The 21,831-nt window shown below is 38.1% G+C and overlaps 1 protein-coding gene across 5 annotated transcripts in view; it reads right to left on the reverse strand.

Annotated features, from left to right (window-relative positions):
* Positions 1-21,831, reverse strand: part of KHDRBS2 (KH RNA binding domain containing, signal transduction associated 2) — a 356,153-nt gene that overhangs the window by 41,958 nt on the left and 292,364 nt on the right. For all 5 annotated transcript variants that reach the window (XR_008972741.1, XR_008972740.1, XR_008972739.1 and 2 more), the window contains one exon: positions 7,288-7,346. Coding sequence is in view for 2 of the 5 variants with exons in the window: in XM_057414012.1 (XP_057269995.1) it covers positions 7,288-7,346 (59 nt within the window). In the remaining 3 variants the exon portion in view is untranslated. The remainder of the gene's footprint in view (positions 1-7,287; positions 7,347-21,831) is intronic.

The following is a 21,831-nucleotide window of genomic DNA, read 5'->3' on the forward strand; positions in this document are numbered from 1 at the left end:
AACTCCTGTTTCTGGTGAGAGAAAACCAGCACTGTACAGGAAGACTCAGGACCACTTCTCAGTTCCAGGGCTGGGTACCTGCCTGTCTCATACCCAGGGAATGACCAGATGCCTCTATCGGCCCAGAACAGAGGTGGTCATGCAGGCTGAAACAAGGACAGCAGGGACAGAAGCATGGCACACATAGCAAGGTTGTTAGTCTGGACAGCTGGAGAGGCACCGGGACTCAGGTGCTATTTCAGTATTGGCACATAGTGCATACACATAGGAATGATTTGCAGAGTGATACAGCTGATGCTTAGGACCTGATGTTCACACTATTTGGCTTTCAGAGACTTTCCATTTCAGACAGGTCCTAGTTTTGAGCCTCTGAACTGAATTCTCACAAACAGTGGGAAGGTGTCCTCTGGTTTATTTTCGAACAAGAAGTACTGTACTTTGAGGCCACTCAGTGCTGTGAAAAGAAGAGCAATAAATGGAGACAAGTGGAAAATCTGATTCAAAAGAGCACTCCTGATCCTATGCAAGTGGAGAAGCACAGAGCATGTGCTAACTTGCCCGCCAGGTGCTCTGTAGAGGCAAAGCAGAAAAACCCCACCACACTGGCACAATCTGTGTCCTGTTGCCTCTGAGATGCCTAATCAATGCTAAGATGCTCCAAGACTTAGAAACCAATGAAAGTTTTCTTTGGTATGTTGCCAGTGATATTTTCTACCAGATACAAAATACATATGCTCAGATGATATAAACACACAATCAGTGCACATTAGTAAAGCTTTATAATTAGTGTTAGCAAAGATCTTGCCTGTAGTCACAAGCTGTGCAAAGTCAAATACTGTAATGAGAAGAATCAACCTGTCTCTTACATCTGCGTATCTATCACTACCTCATTTGAGAATCTGATTTCTTACATTTTAAGACTAGGCTAGAAAAAAGAAAATAGGGTAAAGAATCCATTATCACCCTGAACATAATGAATATTAGGACCAATGACCTACAACACCAAAGTTAATATTAAAAATGAAGAAAGAACTTGGACTTGACAGCTGAACAAAGCTCTTATCTTTGCCTACAAAGCAATTACTAAGAATTGCTACTTTTTCAAAATATACAAATACTACTCTGTATACTGCAGCATGGCTTCATCTGGCTTTGTCACTGTCATAGATTAATCAATACACAGTTTATTTCACACTAGGATGGTAGTTACTTGAGTTTCTCCATGAAATGAACATGCTTATGTCTTGAAATGAAGCATGAAAATTTGTGGCTCCTAAGGTAACATCTCTTCAATCAACCTATTTATCAGAATTCCCGATGTTTGAACCCTCCATACGTTCTTTCTTCCTCAAATTTCATCACTATATATTTATTTTTACTTTATTTATTCAGCAGAAACTATCATTGTTATTAAGACCCCCAAAATTACTACATAATACACTCTTCAGGACAAACACAAAATTAAAAAAATAAGCAAGATAATAAAAAAAGCAGTGGAATATTACTGTACATTCTTAGATGTTGGTCCTATAAAGAATTTGTTTATAAAGTGCTGCTGTCTGTGTAGAGCAATACTTAGTAAACTAACTGTTATCAGGACTGCAAAGCTTTCATACTGAGTGATTGGCAGGGAATTATTTGTGAAGTAGTTAAATCATTGTGGCAACATGTTACAACTTAAATGATATCTTGCGTTAAAAGGAATTACACCAAAAGTTTCGTTCTCCAGTTTTAATTGAAAATGAAGTTATTTAAAAAAAAATATCAGTTGCTTACAGGTAAGCAAGCCCTTAATGGTGGAGTAGAATATGCACTACAAAATGTGGTAATCAGAGAAAATGTACACATATGAAAATTTTTGGTGAAGATAGGACACTCCTTGCCTCAATGGCAGCACATGCAGTAATCAGCCTTGCAAGCTTTTCCTGTGTAGTAGCAGGAGTGTGAGTGGAGTTCACTTATGTCTTCCCTTTTTGTGTTGGTGACAAGGTATAGATTAACCTTCCTAACTCTTGCCTAAGGCCTTTGGCAGATAGTGTTATTCGAATTTAATTGTGGTGCTTTAGGAAGTTACAGATTTTAAGCCTCCTCTTTCACCCTCTACCTAATGTTTCTGCTTTTCTGGTAGTAACAACAGAAGTCCAAGTGTACTGATCTCTCAGATAATGTCATTCATGACCTACCATTAAAACCATAAGTCACCATTATTTCCAGGTAATACACAAGGCAGTATATGCACCAGGCTGTGAACTATAGCATCTGAGAACAGGCACACTCCTACTTTCCTTCATCTTCGCTATGGCAGTTTCAACTTTTTGAACTAGAGGCAGAAGCCTCTTCTTCAACCTTCTGCAGCAGAAAATGGCAAAGCTTGTCTACTAGAGACCCCAGCCTCTGGAAGAACTAAAACAGAAACAGTAACTGATAAGTAAAGCCTTGAGTGCTCCGATCAGTGCAAGGGAGAAAAAGGATTCAGATAAACCAACAGTGAGGCAGGTCAGATATAATTAATATAGCTTATAATGTACTGGATGCACCTTGCTAGCAAGTCCTACTATCTCTGTTATCTTTCTAAAGTGGCCTAACACAGTACAACAAGCACAACACTTGTATCAAGAACACTGGTTGCTCTAATAACCAGGGAAAAGGAGAAAGAAATGAGAACATGACAGTTTACAAAAGGTATTTCCTTTATAGTGGTCCTTTCCAGTGAAGGTGCTTTTTGGACTCAGGCATGACATTACAAATGGGCAGGGAAGATTCTCAGTTACCAAATTTTTAGTTGTCCTTTTTATCCCAAAGGATTTATATCATTAACACTTTAAATAAATGCTTTCAATAGATACCTCCTCAGATGACAACAGTGCCAGAAGGGAAACCACAATATTATTAAAGTGCGATGAGAGCAACGGATATAAACTTCTTGTTCATAAGTTAATCCAATTTCATGCCTCTTGTTTTAAAACATTAGCATCATCATCAAATTAAAATGACGTTGTCACCTTAGTTTAGACTGCTAAATTTAAATTTGTATCTGCAAATATCAGGACCTTCAGTGACATAAGTATCATCATGTTTAGTGAGTGTGATTAGAGATGAGGATGCTTTACGTTTTTGAAACCTGTACAGTATTTCAAATGATTAACATTTTAGTTTTAAAGCTTCTGCTGAAGATATTTCTTTATCACTCACATGAAGAAGCTTATAAGGGCTATGTCCACAAGATATTTTCAGGCATGTCCCAAATTTATCTTCCTCAACCCAGAACAATCATCTTCAAAATTCTCTAGCAGTAGCTGTATAATCCTGATCCTAGAAAAAAATTGTACGAATCTCATAATTCCTTAGTAGAGTATTTCCACGTGCCCAGAGGCTGCTTCAGGGAATGCTTTAAAGTGCCTCTACTTTGATCCTCTGAGAGACTGGGTGGCAAGCATATCAAATCACAATAGAGTTGTGCTCTGAATTTTCATTCACAGAACATTCCTAAGTCATGGGAAATAGTGGTATTCTGCATATATCCCTTTCAACTGACTTTGTTATTGTCTCGGGATGTTCTTTGGTTAGAGGGGATCAAATTCCCAGGAACCTTCACATCAGAAATTGAAAAAGGAGTCAAGGCAGTTAAGTTGTGGATTTTACAATGGTGAATAGCATGTAAGAATTCATCTTATCCAGCCTCAGATAAATGACTTGGGTCCTTTCTTGTTTAGCACTTCCATCTAATCAAAAGAAAGATGGCTTCCTGAGAACAACATTGTTCAGGTGGGCTTTTCTCTGAAACACCCCTGTGATCTTTGCAACCCTACTGTGAACAATCCCTAAATGTGCAAACCTTGAGAACTTCTGAGGAAAGAGTGCCCCCAGAAAGACTTCTCCACAAGCTCTTGTAAAATGAACTTAGAAGAACCCATGAGACAAAAAAATACCTGATACTTCTCAGGCGTCCAGATTGAAAGAAAATTATAGCAGGCAGCTCATATAGGGATACTATGGTGCTGTAAATTACTTCACAAAATACAGAGAGCTCTGTTTTGTACTTAAAAAAAAATAAAATTGTAAGTATGAAATAGCATTGTTATTTAGTTAAATCTACTTCATGAAAAAGAATAAAAGAAAACCTTCTCAGGAGTGAGAACTGTACTCTCCAACGATAAGTTAGAAGCAAGAGGATGCACAGCAGAAAATGAAGAAATGCCAAGCTATTCAATTTTTGATAATTCAGATACTGTTATTGGAAAGGATAAGGGTGAGAAGTCATTACACAAAACATGTAAAAGACAACAAGAAGACACCAGTTGTACATTCATGCGCCATTTGTGTGGGGTGTTATTCAGATATATATTCTGAATTACAGATTTTGCCAGAAAAGAGCCCTGAAGCTGTGTTGTGGAAGGTAAAACAAGGTGTGAAACTGAAATAGGGTGAAAGAAAGACTGTGTTGATTACTGTAGGTGAAAAATGAAGGGACAGCTGATTTCATACAGTGCGATGGGTTCAGAAGACTCACAGAGAATTGCAAAACATCCTGAAAATCTCCTGGAAACAGACAATTAGGGTAAAAGCTACATGAGAATGAGAAGGGTTGGCGCCAGGCTGCCTATTAGCTAGGTGGGAGGCACTGAAAAGGTCAGATGCAGAGAGAACATCAGTGTATGTACCAAGAATTCAGAAAGTGAGGAAGTATAGCATATATTCTACAGCTCTGTATATTCAAATTACCTTCTCAAATAAATGGCGGTAACTCTGTGATGAAGAAAGCTCATTTACAGATTTCCAGAGCACAGAACTAGCAAATTTACTAGTTTGCTGAATATGTGAACCAACAGAAGCACAAATTTACACACATGTAAATGTACCTGATTTCAGAGAGTAGCAAAATTGCAACCTGGAATATTATTCAATTTTAAAGTTTATGCCTGGTTATTGCTAACACTATTCTAGACCTTTGTATTCAAATGGCAGCTCAGAAAATAGTTTAGGCATAACAGAAAGTCCACACTTATCAACCATATATTTTAAGACAAGTCTTGTGAAGCAAACCCAGGCATTTTGAGTTTGTTACAGCTGCTTAATGAGAAAAAAAAAAAAAAAAAGCTTCATGCAGAGCATAAATTTAGTCATCATTCCACCCTCTGAACACTTTGTAAGCCTTAGCTAATTAGTCCATTCAAAACCCCTGCTGGGAAAACAAGTAATATTCTTCTAGTTTTACAAACGAGGGACTGGAGGAAGAGTGACATTGAAAGTCTTGCCCAAACACACAAGATTCAGTGTGGGGGTGTCTAGTTAAAAGTTAAACAGTGGGTAACTCTTACTGAGCTCAGACTGTGCTTTTCTGCACCACTCAAAACAGTGATGCATTCGAGAGAAGCGGTAGACAGGGGATCTGTAGAGGGGAGGAAAGGCCTTTCACTGCAGGTATAAAAAAGTACGTACAAAAAGGAAACAAAACAAAGGGTAACTGAATCACACACGTTCATAAAGATGTTATTGTTGCTACTTCTTTAACACTGAAAATGTACTTGAATGAACATTATACTACCCAACTGTATTGTGAGTACTGATTATACAAAACATTTTTATTTCTAATTATATAATGCAATGATTTTGACAATGTCTCAGCAGTGTCTTGTGATTTCTGTACAAAGGAAACTGCAACTTTGCATTACAGTGACATTTGCTTCACAGCTGCATGAATAAAATTATTTCTTTCAAGCAGCAATCCTTATATAACGCTTTACTACAACTTTTACTTCAGCAGCTCTGATTTTCACAGTGCCCTGGAAGTCACCATGCAAACTTGTGATACTTTATTATTAGTAGCAAATCAAGCATAACACCTCTGCTGAATATACTAGGGTCAGTCTTAATCTGACAATAGTCAGCTCTGCCCTCTTATTTCAGTGAAAATGTCAAACTAAGATTTACTGTGCCGTGATCTGATGGTACAAAGCACTGAAAAAATATTGATAGGAAAAGATGCACTAGATTCTATTGTCACTAATATCAATCAACAGACCTAGAAAATGGACTGTACACATCAGAGCAACGTTTTCTTTTCCTCTCTTGCCCTTGGTTCCTGCGACATGGAACTATTCCAGCTCATACACAGACTAAGTAGGGAGACATAAAGAATACAGCACTCCCTCTAGTCATAGTGCTGCATGTAGCACAAGGTATTCCTTTATCTTGGCGTATCAGAGGTTCCCATGGTAGTACAGCACCTTCTCCTTCCACTTTGATTAAGTCTGTATTTCAAACTTGCTGGTTGAAGTGATGCATATGACAGTAGCAGATGCATAGTATTGTTGGCACATCAAGCAGACTGAAAATTAGCACTGAAATATATTCAGGTACTAATCAGAAACTTCAGTGTTGCTGTTAAACTGATCTGTGACTGTGATTAATCTGCTTTGTAATTTTGATTGAAATTGATTGGAGTGTGAGAATGAAGACCTTCACTGTAGGAGAGGATCTGGTTCGAGATCATCTTAGGAACCTGAACATACACAACTCCATGGGACCTGATGAAATCCATCTGTGGGTCCTGAAGGAGCTGGCGAATGAAGTTGCTAAGCCACTGTCCGTCATATTTGAAAAATCATGGCAGTCAGGTGAAGTTTCCTATGACTGGAAAAAGGGAAATATAACCCCCATTTTCAAGAGGGGGAAAATGGATAACCCAGGGAATTACAGACCAGTCAGTCTCACCTCTGTGCCTGGTAGGATCATGGGGCAGAATCTCCTGGAAACCATGCTAAGGCACAAGAAAGCCAACAAGGTGGCTGGTGCCAGTCAACATGGCCATTCATCATGGACAGTAGTGACAGGACAAGGGGCAGTGGGTTAAAACTTAAACAGAGGAAGTTCAGGTTAGATATAAGGAAGAAGTTCTTTAATGTGAGGGTGGTGAGGCACTGGAATGTGCTGTCCAAAGAAGTGGTGAACGCTCTATCCCTGGCAGTGTTCAAGGCCAGGTTGGACAGAGCCTTGAGTGACATGGTCTAGTGTGAGGTGACCCTGCCCGTGACAGGGGTGGGTGGAATTAGATAATCTTAAGGTCCTTTGCAACCAAAACTATTCTATAATTCTATGATCTGTCCACTTTTCTGGTCCTACTTCAAGTCAAAACTCATTCACCCTAAAGACACACAAATCCATTTTGCTTGGTCTTTGTAAAAGCAAAGAAAGAAGGACAAGTATGGGGAAGTAATTTTTGAGTTGTCAGTGACAGATTTTTTTCTTTTGATTTCACACTTTTGCTGAAGACAGAATAGACCTTACCGTAGCTGTCGTAAGCCTCTTCACTTGTTCCGTGACCGTAGTCATAATATTCAGGCACACTATAACAGATTCAGATAGATATGTCATTATTATGATAGGTAACCAACTCAAAACAAAAACAGAGCACAGAAATGAAATGTTTTAACACTTTTACATGATAGCATAGACCAGCTAGTTTCAGGTTAGTTAGAATTTGAAAAACATGAAGGAAAATGTATCAGTGACAATAACAGCTATTGTAGAGCACATCACATATCTTATCTGCTGAGCATAAAATATATTTGGACCTAAATGATTAAACCTAGAAGATGTCACAAACACTGACAGAAATTCTATTTGAAAAAATGAGGTCTGAAAAAAAGACCACCCACTTTAATATTCACTATTGCTAAACTGACAAAGAGGTGCTAATCTCACCCGCAATTCCAAACACTTATGCAGGATCAAACTCAGCACAGTTTGTTTTCCCCAAAGCTGAGTCTATTGTATTATGTGGAACCTTATCTTTACTGGAAACACCAACAGGTTTTCAGCTTTTCTTCTGAAGAAGCTGTATTTCCACTGCTTGTAGAGAGAAACCTGATTCTCCACAGCCTTCTTCCTTATGCAGTCACTGGACACCCATTGAATGTTTTATATAGTAATCAATATAATGCATAATCAATAAAATGGATATTGAAAGTAGTGAGGGTCAAGGAGTGGAAAATCAGACTTAATTATCTCCAACCCACTTTTTCACTGCTTTTTGTTCCTGGCGCCACAATAAAGAGTACCTGCTCGTCAACTTAAACTTTGTTGGTGAGTTCCTGGAGATTTCTCCAAATTGATTAACAAAAATTATGTATGGTCGTATTAACATGTTATCAAAAGATTTCAGGTCATAGGTGCATCCTGATAATCAGCAGTCCCAGCTACTACCTGGAGTGGACATCCAGAAAATTTGACCTCTAAGAACTAATGAAACAGAAATGTAATTACTCACATTTTTGCTTGACTGTTATTATTAGTTACAGTTTGTGCTGTGGTTTTGGTACCTGGTACCAAATTCAAGATCTGACTACTACTGTTGCCAGACACCAGGTAGACATAACAAGAATCAGTCTCTGCTCAGAAAAACTCAAAACCTTCGTGAACTCTATTTCTTCTGTCTGCAGTGGACCAAACAGAAAAGATAACACTTTCCCTGTTGTCAATTTTTTGTTGTCACTTTTGCTTCTTTTTGCTTGGACACTGTGTGAGGGAAGACTCTTGCAAAAAGAACAGAAGCAGGCAATCAGCTCAATATTGAATTATTTATAGCAGTATTGCTCAGGCAATTTCCCATATTGGATTATAATTTTAAAAAATATGAGTTTACACTTGAAAGAGAAGCTTAGTTGACAGTGGATTGCCAGTAAAAACATTTCACAAATGCAATAAACAACCAATCTGAAACAATTATTTTCTTAAACTAATTTTGCCTTCTTTGTTCACAAACTGCCTGTATTCAGATTTTTAATTTCTCGAACTTAGAAGCTATCCATAACTATTCTTGGAATAATTTCTGAGAATAATTCATATGCTTATCTCACTTGAAAGCACTGATAACACATATCTGGCAACTGACATTCAAGCTTTTTTGATTTGGGACATGTTATCCCCTGACTGGTTAGGCACAGCTCCCACAGTCAGTTTTCAGATACAAGTATTTGTGCTTTTTTTTTTTTAACTGAAAATGCAACTGTAATCACTATGCATTAATTTAGTAATTTAGCCACAAGCAATTTATATGAGCGGATAGTACACTCATGTCAGTATTTCAGGCAGATGAAATTCATTTGCTGAAGCAGTTGCAGAAAGTGGTCATAGAAGTGACATGAATGAAAATGAAGTTAAAACTTCAAAAGATTTTTCCTAACGCCAGCTGAGCTCTGTAGAAAATAATCACTGCAGAGAATTGCCTTCCAGGATAATGGGAGCCATCCATTTGCTTGAAAATTAATTACTGTGCATGTATATATGTATATATTAAATACATTCATCCTCCTATTGAGGTAGTGCAAGAAACAAACAGGAAGAATGCATCTTTTATTTGTTGATCATATTAAGCTTTCTGTGCAATTTTGCAATGACTCTAGTAGCCAGTTAAATAAAAATTACAGGATTATGTAAGGTGAACTAGAGTGCTGGAAGCACCAGGGTTAAATCATGCATCTAGTCATACATACATACATACAAAGCTTGTGGTTTACAACTAGGAAACTACTTGAAATGTTCAGAACAGACAGATGAGATACCAGCCATGTCTGGCAGACAGCCCTATGAAAAATCTTCTGTAATACAATTCATGCAGCAGCCTTTTGGCATACTGCCTTCTCTGCTGGGTAGAGGAGGGTGTTGGACTAGTGAGTGGAGTTACAGGAGAAGGAATCCCAGAACTCTCATCTGTCAGCAGATAAGATGCTAATATTTCTTCCTGATATATTTTACGAAACAAAGTGGCTGCATCCAAAAGTCAGCTTTAAAAGGAGTGCATTTGGGACCCAATCCAAAGGCCAGCAAGTTATCAACAGCTGTCCTGTTTTCAGTCATAACAGAGGAGGGCCATGAGCTATTACCAGCAATATAACACCCAGCAAAACTCAAGACTTGCAAGAGCAGGTGAAGATTCATTGTTATATTATTGTTGTTGCACATTTTTTATTAGAGAAAAACACACAGTTATACAAACAATAAGGATGTAAGATAAAAATCTTGCACAGTGAACATTCCAAACTGAAATACATTATCGACGGAATACGAGGTTCCAAATACACAAACCATTATAATAAGAAACAAGCTGTATCGCAAGTGTAGAAAGAAAGTGGTTTGTTATACACTGCATATTTGATGCCTGTGAGCACAATACTTAACATATTTCTGAAAACACATAATTCATTGCATAAAACATGATAGTGATCCAAGAGCTGCAACTTCATTTCCCTGAACAATATGCATTTTCATAGATTTCAGCCAAAATGGTATTTAGTCTCTTGCCAACTCATACTAGAAACTGTTCGGGACAACACCTAAGTGAAGAAAATGTGTTTCTTAGTATGAAATACCTGATTTAAACTCACATTTTGTGAGTCAGACTGCTTATCCATTAATGCGTGTTTTTTTAAACCTTTCGGAATATTCACTGTAATTTATCACATTCATTTATTTGTAACCATTTTACTGTATTTTTTAGCAAAGTGAACAATGAATGATGCTTAATAAAAACAGGTTATAGAATATGGCTTCACGTACATAAGGTCTTTTTTTAAATTACTGAATTACAGAGAGATGTAGCTGGTTCACATTATGGCCAACTGTGAAAGGAAACAATCAGCAAATAAATTCAGCATAAATAAAACCTGTTTATGTAATTTTAAAGTTCTCAGGCTGTTCCTGGAAAATACAGTGATCATGAGCTCTAGAAACCTCAGTCTCTCTTGATAATGCTAATTGGAAACAAGACACCATTATCTGTCATTAGCATTCATTACATTCAAGCAACAAGAAGTGTAATTTACTGGAGTACATGCACCCACCTGAAAGCAGGATGCAATACATTTTATAAAGCAGGTAAGATTAACTCATTAACAACTTCTCAGCTTTTACTTCTAAGTTTTCAAAGCACTGCACCATAACACCAGATTTCTGAAACATAAAGGTCTTGATGTGCCATGACTTATTTAGTAACCTTCTAAATGTACCTGTCATGGAAGAATTGATCTACATGTGACTGTGAATCTCAGAATTAATTATTTTTATATATCAAATGGCTTGCAGTCTGAGAAACCTGATGTAATTTTTCGCTATGCATATGATTTTCTTTGCAACAAAGATCAATGATTTTGTCCTCATTCTTATTCTGTGGGTATGAAAATTAATAATAAATATACTGTTAATCTTCATAATCATAACCTAATTATGTTTAAGTTTTGGTTAGTACTTTTGAACCTGTTAGTTTTAATGATTTGGGATCAAAATGTCCATAAACTTGTGATGTCTTCATGCAGATAAAGCCAGTTAAAAAAAAAAGAACAGGAAAGATGTTCCTTACTTGAGAGATTAGGGCCTCCTGAGGTGCCTTCCAACCTGAATTATCTGGTTGGATACCTATTATATGAGAAAAGACTCAAATACAGAGACTCCGCATCTAAACAGCAACCTTAAAAGCTGACATAGGCTTTTAACCTCTCATTAACTGGGACTTTTCCAAACTGACATTAGCTAAGCAAAAAGGAATTCCAGTTTGACTGTGTCAACACCATGGGAAACCACACAACTTGCTATCCAAAAGGCTGTAGAGAATGGTGCTTTAAGGCAGTTTAAGCAGAGAGCTACAAACAAAAGATTTAAGATTGAAGCCACAAAACTGTGACTCTTTAGTCAACAAGTCACCTCTAGGAAAGGTGATGTTCACCAATGGCTTTAGGCACAGGAAATCTCAACATGAACAGACTGCATTAGCCTTTGATCAATCTCTTTCTGCACCTGCAGGAAGCTGCTGGCAAGAAACCCTGGGTTAGCAACATTTCCATCTGGTTCCCTGGCTGCTCTTACAGCTTCTGTGATATAAGGCACCAGAATCTTGCAAGAACTGAAGAATCTGAGTACTTCTTGTCCCATCAAATTTTTGTTTTTTTATTATTTTTGGGGTTTGTTTTGTTCTTCCTTTCTCTCTTTTTGTCTTTGCTTTTACTTGCTGAGAGAAGCATCTAACTTTTAGTCTTTAACTGTGAAGCACAAAATGTGGTTACAAACATAAAATGGGCCCACTAAAGCCAAAGCTAAAAGGTACAAGAAAGGGTTCATCTGCTTTAAATGCTACTAACATGTGAATCCATATAGCTGAAGTGTTCTGTAGTCTATGAAAAGAACCTAAGAAAAGAAAGGTCCTAAGAAACTGAAAGCCCTTTATTTAGACCTGTTGAGCTACATTTAAGAGATTTTTTCTCTTTTTTTTTTTTCTGTAAGGACATTATTGTGCCTTATTTTTCTTTCTTTCTGGTTGTACTTTTTAACTGTGAGAGTATATTCCAGAATATTACAGGATTTTTTTAATTAGGAAAAGTTTGGGAAAGAGCTAGTCAATTTAGAAAAGAGGCTTTTGGTCAACCTTGGAGTTGTAGCTCAGCTATTACAAGAAGCCAGTCAGTCTTTTTTTTGTGAAACACTCAATTGGTCCGGTCCAAACTAGAGATTCAGCTCTTGCCAGTGAAGTTCCATGGCTCAGCATCATAAACAGTTGAAAAACTTCCAACCTAGCCTTTGAAGAAGCAAAACTAACTTCTGAGGGTCTTCCCTCTCTGTGTTCATAGAATAGTTAAGGTTGTAAAGGACCTGAAGATCATCTAGTTCCAACCCCCCTGCAATGGGCAAGGATGCCTCACTCTAGACCATGTTGCCCAAGGCTCTGTTCAACCCGGCTTTGAACACTGCCAGGGATGGTGCATTCAGCTTCCTTGGGCAACCCATTCCAGTGCCTCACCACCCTTACAGTAAAGAACTTCTTCCTTATATCCAATCTAAACTTCCCCTAAGTTTTAACCCGTTACTCCTTGTCCTAGCACTACAGTCCCTGATAAAGAGTCCCTCCCCAGCATCCCTATAGCCCCCCTTCAGATACTGGAAGGCTGCTATGAGGTCTCCATGCAGCCTTCTCTTCTCCAGGCTGAACAGCCCCAACTCCTCAGCCTGTCTTCATAGGGGAGATGCACCAGTCCCCTGATCATCCTCGGGGCCCTCCTTTGGACTTGCTCCAACAACATGAGAGTGGCAGTCAACAACACTCAACAACATGAGAGTGAATCAATATTATATTTTAGGATTGGTGCTCTTTGAAGAGGAATTCATGGCCTTTGCTGCTGCTTGCAGTAAGCATTGTTACGTCAGACAAATACAGATAAACGAAACTTTAGCACTCCTTATAGGTATATTCCAGTCTGGTTTAGCTTCAGGTAACAGATTCTTCAGCTGAACTAACATGCAGGATAATTCATAAGGATCCCCAGAGGTGGGATTTAGCATTAGTAGGCAAATCTCATTCTTTTACACTTCTTTAAATGTGTCATTTAAGGTCGTGGTCTCCTATCTGCCCTTATTTTTCTCTTTCTGTATATCATTTCTGTTGAGTAATCCTTGAAGTTTACAACTTTCAACATCAACAGTTGATACAATCAAATACTATGCTAACATGATCCTGTCTAATGCTACTGCATTTATGTGAGACTGCATTTGTTATGCTTCTCCATCCTACACAAGGGAAGGAGCTAGCAGGATTTAACACATAGCTGGGCATGAAACAAAAGCTATTTACACAAAGCATTACAATTCTTGGAAGACAGGTGACCTAGATTTTCATTCACATGAATTGCAATATGTGCAATTTTTATAAAATAATATTTCATAATATTTCATAATGGAAATGTGTGAATGAAGAAATAATGCTCCAAGGAATCTGAAAGTTACACTGAAACATCTCTACTTAACAGAGCATTATATCCATAGGAAAGATTAGAAGTCTTCTGAATAAAGGAACTTCTTGTAGGATTCAGACTTAATTTGTAAATATAGTTCCTTACCAAACAAATCTTTAGAACTAATAGAATATTATGGTTAACAGTTTAGTGAATAACATCTCCCTTTTTCTGAAAGCTCAAGTTTGAGTATATACAGTATTTTTAACAGAGAAGAATGTCTCCATTAAAATACTCCCTGGATTTACTTAGTAGCTTATGACATGCCTGAAGTTAAACTAGATCTCATCTTCCTCAAGCATTTTTCTATGTTTGATTTAATACTACTAAAAATCTGAATTAAAATTAAAAAAAGTTAAGCCTATAGAGTTATACAAGCAAAGGAGTGGCAAGACATCACAGTTGCAACATGGCTTTGGGTTCTAAACTTTTTGCAAAATCTTAAATAGAAACCAATCTGCCATTTATTTGCAAAAACCACAGACACACGGACATTTCTGTTCAAATATTCTCCATGCCACTGTACTTTTCTCATAGACACGGAACTATGACTCAGTATTTCAGAAGATAATATGAAGTTTCTGCAGACACAGTATTTGCAAAGAGAATGATGCAGAATTTTAGGAATCCTACCTAGTTTTACAGGAAAACTTTTTTCTACTTCAAAGTAATGAAATTTGATTCCATTTTGCTCATTGAATCAAATAAATGAGAAGTGGCATTTGAAAACAGTTTCTGATGACGAATGTGATAAGTGGATTGCTGTGAAGATACATAAAATGTCATATTCTAGGCTTCCTGGCTTGATTGATTTCAACAGGTTGGAAATAAAATACAAGGAAATCTTTATTTATGAACAGGTAGATATAAGCACAAAGCCAAAATGAAATATGACAAAGTATAAATACAATGCATACTGGTTAAAAAGTGAGAGAATGCATCATAAGGAAAATAAAAATGAGTATCCCTTTTACTAGGAACCAGTGCAACCACTATACCTGTTGCAGCTTGGATTGTATTTATATGTCTATATATTTTACTATATAGTAATATTTTGATAGTGAGAGAAATGAGTAAATCTCTGATCGTATCACCAAAAGATTTAACCATGTGAAAATCTACTAAATAAATACACAGTCCTGTCTAGCCATGATTTGAAACTAAGGACGAAATAGAACTATGGACATAATAGAACTTCATTGAACTATGGACAATTATCTCCATAACTAGTCTGAAGGAACTACAACGCAACTAATCAAAACCAGTGGGACTGACTGATTAAATAAAGGTATCTGATCACTGCTTTAATAATTTATTCCACTTATTCCACATTCAAGATCACTGACCTCTCTCAGTGTTTTCCTTCTGAATGCACCTGAACATGTGAATCTGAGAAATGCTGTGTACTAAAGCTCCTCAGCAAGACATTAAGCAAGAGAATATGTCTTTGTCTTTAAGACTGTTCAGAAATGTTGAATACCTTGTTCCTTGGTATTCAATTCAATAGACAAAGAACTTACTATTACTGAGCACTTCTGATATCTTTTCCTTGGAACATCCCCCCCAGCATTATAGCTGGGGATTCAACTGGAGTGAGGGTAGATACCTGGGCACCTCAGGGAATACTAAACTACACTACAAGTGGTAAGTACAAATACACTAGAGACAGTAGCAGACTTACCAGAAGTCTGCCAGGCTTCTTCCCTCTTCCCAAATGTCTATCAGCAGGTAAGGAAACTAATAGCTGTCATTTGAAGACCTGAATCCAGAAACAGGGACCAGAACACACCTGCTGTACAACAGTCATTTGCTACCAGCAGTGGTTTTCTCAATTAACTGTTCTAATTATATTTTTCAGAAGTCTTCAAATGAAATTACTCTTAAAAAAAGTATCAAAAAAGGTTCTGCACATGATGGAATATAACAGTAATTTCTGTCATATAGGTAGAAGCATTTCAGTTATTTTGCCTCTAAGACCTTTGAACAACGGATAAGGTTTTCAGTTGTACAACGGCAGCGTAGTAAAGTGCTGATCACCTACTTGGATTTCTAGACTTTACAGTGATGCTAACAAATTAACGATGTTACATTACTTACAAGGACAAAGACTGGCTCTAAACCGGGGGCTCCTAAACAACTATCACATCAGTAAAAGCTATGAGCAATCAGAATGCTGCTGCTTTCTGTCCCCTACATCCACAGTATCAGGTTTTATAACAGTTCATTATGGCATAATCTTGGAAAACTTATTTACTCTTCTCATGACTACATATGTCAGTGAGAAGACTTACAAAACAGATTTTGTATTGTAATTTGCACTATTGTTGTATGTACTTTGGAGCTGTCGTAACAAGGCTACATCAATACTTGAAACTCCTCAGTCTCTTGATAATTTTGCATCTATGTGATTTGGCTTTTTTTTTTTCCCAATGAAATTTCCCCCTTTTCAGCACAAAGAGACACTCCAAACCAGAAAGTTCATCCAGTGCTGCACTGTATTGTACTATGAGATGTATTATGGTCTTGTTTGTGTTTATTTGTGTATGCAGATGAAAATGCTATACATGAAAAATAAAGATCTGATATCTTTATTATGAGATCATCCTGAAGGAATGGACTAGAACTATTTACTATAACTTAACACAGAATAAAAATGTGTGAAAATCAGTATCCTATTCCAATAAGAATACATTTACTTTTTCAGTCCTTGAAATATAAGATTTACTTTAATTGTTCATAAAAGGATTTCTATCAGTCATAAAGATCCCATGAATCAAAATGGAGTTTGACAATGGGATTACTGTCTTTTTATTTGTAACAAAACAGCTTCATTAGTCCAATTAGATTATGCTGTGTTGTTATCCTGAAGTAAACCTAGTCATGCATGAACAAGAAAAGGGAAAAGGTAACAGAAAATAGAGCTAGAAGGGACTTAAGATGTCACCTAGATCCTTACATCTATGTGCAAGCACACAAAATAATTTTATATGAATCTTTACTGAAATATGTCTAATGTGGTTTTAAAAGCTATAGTGACAGAGACTACCAAGCACCCTAGCCTTGTGTTACCATACTTCACTCCCTTCTAATATTAATACTAATTTCCTGTTACTGAAACACAGGGCCATGACTTTTTGCTGAATCCAAAAGGAGCTTGGAGAGAATTGTCCCCTAGGTAGGGTCCATCAAAGAACCAAAAAAACTATGTACTGTTGTCTTCATAAGCATATTATTCTGAAAGCGTTACTTTTCTAACAGCACTGTGAAGAACTCATCTTTGGAAACAGATGTACATGCAAGGTCTTGGTATCTGGAGGTCACACAAGGGTACCTAAATGAACTGTAGCTCAGGCAAATAGAGGCTGCTGATGTAAATAATGCCTGGAGATTCAACTGGATAAAACATTCTTTGCTTTATTCCTAAATCATTTTGCAGCATGTCTCTGCACTGAAATGATTATACCATAATCCAGTGTACTGGGTTTGTGTGACAAGATTTTGGTAGCAGAAGGGGTACAGGGGTAGCTTCTGTGGGAAGCTGCAAGAAGCTCCCCCCATGTCCAATAGAGCCAATGCCAGTCAGCTCCAAGACGAACCTGCTCTGGTGAAGGCTGAGCCCATCAGTGATGCTGGTAGTGTCTCTGGGAAAACATGTTTAAGAAGGGGGAAAGCCCCCCTGGCGATAGCAATTGCAGCCAGAAGAGAAGAATGAGAATATGTGAAACAGCTCTGCAGACACCAAGGTCAGTGCAGAGGGATGGGCAGGAGGTGCTCCAGGTGCCAGAGAAGAGATTCCCCTGTAGCCCATGGTGCAGAACATGGTGAGGCAGGCTGTCCCCTGCAGCCCATAGAGGTCCCATGGTGGAGCAGATCTCCACCTGCAGCCTGTGGAGGACCCCACACCAGAGCAGGGGGATGCTCAAAGGAAGCTGTGACCCTGTGGGAAGCCTCCTCTGGAGCAGGCTCTTGGCAGGACCTGTGACTCTGTGGGAGACCCACACTGGAGCAGGAACCCCATTGGAAAGACTTGGGTTAGAAAAGTTAGTGGGAAGAGTGTGAGCAGGAAGGAGTGGCAGAGACAACATGTGATGGACTGACCACAGCCCCCATTCCTGCACTGCTGGGAGAGGGGAAGAGGCAGAGAAAAATCAGGAGTAAAGAGAAGCCTGGGAAGAAGGGAGGGTTGGGGGAAAGTGTTTTTAAGTTTTGGTTTTATTTCTCATTATCCTACTCTGATTTGTTTGGTAATAAATTAATTTCCCCAAGTTAAGTCTCTTTTGTCCATGACAATAATTGTTGAGTGATCTCTCCCTGTCCTTATCTCAAGCCACGAGCCTTTCATTATATTTTCACTCCCCTGTTCAGCTGAGGAGGGCAGTGATAAGGTGGCTTTGGTGGACACTTGGTGTCCAGCCAGGGTCAACCCACCACAGCCACATAAGTGACATGTGCTGAACTGTTGTCCATGTTATATTCCTGTGTATCAAGATTAGAAATAAATGATTCCTAAATGCCCTGTACTAGGAACCCACACTGCAGAAAAAGGAGCCGTAAACACAAGCTGTACAGTGGACAGCATGAATTTAAGAATAAACAAGAATAACCAGGGGAAAAAAAAGTTTATTTCAAAGGCAGAAACTTGCTGTACATTCATTCTCAATGGTTGAATATGCTCTTGAAATTTTCAATGGGCTGAGCCATTACAAGAATGTGAATCAGAATTTGAGAGCATATTACAGGTTGAATTGATGGGTGCTGCTATGAACATACAGTTACTGAAATACTACTACATTGATATGGTCATGGCAACTATTTGCCATAGAGGAAAGTGAACATAGGCAGCATATATGCCCTGAAACTTGTTTTTCTCATTATATTTTTGTTCCTAGCATGGAGAAACAGGAGCCCAATGTGACTTTGCATATGACAGCATAGCTATAGGTATAAACCACAGGTAATCGTATCTTTTGAATTAAAGATAATCCAGTTAGATGAAAGCCGTGCCAGTCAACTTGAAATTCTCTGATACTGCATCTTTCCTTTCTCCCTTCTTCAGTCCTGCAAGATAATTTCATTTTGGCAGTTACTTAGCACAATGTGTGTAAGTCTTCAGATCATTTAAAAACTTTATTTCAGACATATTAATGCCATTTAGGTTCTGTACTACCATTAACTACTTAAAGAGGAAGAGATCACATGATATGTATTTCTGCATTAGAAACAGAAGTTTGCTTGTTTGCTTAGCAGATGAAGGATGGGTCTGCAGTGTGTTTGACAAACTAGAAAGAAGTCATTGTCCTAAAGTGATCTGCATATCAGCATGGAATGTGTGTCCAGAGGACTGTTGCTTATGGCATTACATAAAATATTTGTAAGATTAAGAGTAAATATCTTGCCAAGAATTGCTTCAGGAAACTAAAATTGGACTACTGTCATTAGTGAGGCTGAGTCCAGGCAGGCAAGAGAAACGCCCTTTACCTATGTCATCTTGCAGTCACAGCATAGATGACAATACGTAAAGAGAAGGCCTGTGTTGCTGTGGGATGGCATATGTAACAGTAACATTTTGCATTATTTTAATCTATCTTTTATCACTGAATTATTTATTCATCTCGTCAGTATGTTACAGGTTTTCTGATATTTGCAAGTCTATTTCCAGCCTATGATGGGAGTCACAGACTTTCCTTTCTTTAGTAAGCAATCGCTCAGCAACTCATTTTGCAGCTGAACCATGTTTAAAAAAAAAAACAGACTGAAAAAAGACAGAACAAGTGAACCAACCAGAGCCCTGAAAGCCGTTGCTAATATACCAACTACCTGCTCACAAAAACCAGAACTGTTTCTGCCAGGTAGTGTGGAACAAGGAAATTATATCAGACTCAAATTTTAAGCCTTAATAGAAAATCATTGACTTTCTTTTGCTTTTCCCTGTTGGGCACCATTGTTTATACTACATATGGCTGGACAGGTTATGCATATGTGGATTAAACAGAACATACTCTTCCTGGTTTGTCCTGTGACAGGGGAGTCAACCCCAGATTTCCTTAGTATCTCTTAGATGTAAGACACGGTACCTTCGAAATGAAACTGCTGGTGCTGGCAGCGACACAGAAGTCAGTGGAGATGACTGCAGATGTGACAGCAGAGCTAAAGATGGCTCTGCTGGCCATCATGATTTTCAGCTGATTCAGTAGCAACTGAATCACCTCCACAAAATTATTCTGTTGGTCTTGGCTGAGGAGTTTGTCCACAATTTGCATGCAGTACAGTCTAATCCCCTACCAACCTCTGAGTAACCAAAGAGGCAGATCTTGCAGATTCTCTTACAAAACTTTTCATCTTTTTCTTCTGGTGATCTAGTGTTCTCCATGTGTTTATGAATCCTGGACAGTGGTGGTGGTTCAATGGACTTAGAAGTTCCTGCTAAGAAAATCAAAAAGTGTATTATATTTGGAAAACTAATAGGATTCTCCTATATTTTCTGTGTTGGAGTGAGTTGGAAATCAATATTTCTACCATTTTTGAGTTTTATGAACTTGCTTGTTGCCCTATAAAAAACATATCTTTTTCTTGAAATGAATATCTGAGTGGGAATGGAAAGGAAGAATGGTTGCCACCACACCAGGTGGCAGAGCCAGGATCTATATTTTTAAACAAAGCTGTCAGACTAGAGTTTCAGGAGGTAAATCTAGCTGGCAGAACAGATTTGAGTGTTCTTTGCCTGATTTCCAAGTGCCCAGGGAGTAGTATATAAACTTTACAACTGCTAAGTATCTCTTGGTGTGTCTGGGCTGTCAGATGTGCTTATCACTGAAAGTCATCATTGCACTGTATGGAAGGGAGAGGAAGGGAGAGGAAAAAGAGTTTTCATCAAGAAATGCTACATTGCCCATGGGAAGTATGTCAGATCTGATGTCTTCCCGCACCCACTAAAATGGTGTTTCCTTGTTCTCTGGCACTGGGCAAAGCTTTTATTCAAATTAGCTTAAAAACAGTATTTTGATATCAGTACGAACAAATTTCTAAAATTAGCAAATTTCTAAAATAAGCAAATTTCTAAAATTTTTAATGTCATTGCTAACCCTGCATTTTTTTCATGGAATCTTGTGAAAAATGGTTATAGACACAGTTGGGAAGGATAGACAGTTATCCATTTAAATCTTTGTCTTCAGGTTCTATCCTGTGCTCTGGGATAAGAAGATGAGGAAGAAAAAAGGTGGCTTAAGGATACAACTTCTGTTAGTTAAAGCAAGACGGGTCTCATCAATATAGACTGTATTTGTCATAGCCCATAATTTTCTCCTTCCTAAGTCTCCCCAGACATAATAAGGTACAGGTGGCACTTACCATAGCGAGGGTCCAGACGTTCTCTTTCTTCAGGTTGCTTATTGTGCACATTTTGAAGGGCTCTTGAGGTGCCTCTGAGTTCTTTCAGCCATGCAGATTTATTGTGGGTTTGGTTCCAGTCTGATCCCAAGACTCTGTCATGGCCTCTTCTGCAAATGACTCCTTGCCCCTATTTTCAGCCTAAAAATCATACTGCTGTCATGAAAGACAGAGCTGTCTGTTTGCAAGGACAGCAGTGGTAGAGTCTATTAGAGAAGGACCTATGCAAAATGTACTTCTGGGCCTGCAACACTGTCCCTGACTTTTAGCACAAATCTTTAGATAATTGTGCATGAAAGTACAGCATTTGTCTCTACTTGCATCTGGATGGTCTTGGGGCTTGGTATTTTTGGTGCTACTTCTACTAAATCATAATCTTATGTTTTAGCACAGGGGGGTATGTCAATAGCATGCTTACTTTCTCTACTGTTGGCAGAGACTAAATAATAAGAAAGTTTAAACCAGACTTCTTGGACAATGAAGGACTTAGGGCCCTGAGAAGGAATATATATGGTCAGAAAGCCTCTAGTGAGGAAATTTGATATTAAGCCTGGAAGACTAAGGTATAGGTAAACAGAGGTATTAGTGGCAGGCTGCCCAAACGCTCTCTTCACTCTATCCATTGGGTGAGTAGGAGAACAAGGGACAACTTACTGTGCGCTCTGTTTCA

The sequence above is a fragment of the Pezoporus wallicus genome, unplaced genomic scaffold, assembly GCF_028554395.1.
Source record: "Pezoporus wallicus isolate ANWC-B61680 ecotype Strahan unplaced genomic scaffold, APGP_CSIRO_Pwel_v1 contig_6428, whole genome shotgun sequence".
NCBI lineage: Eukaryota > Metazoa > Chordata > Aves > Psittaciformes > Psittacidae > Pezoporus > Pezoporus wallicus.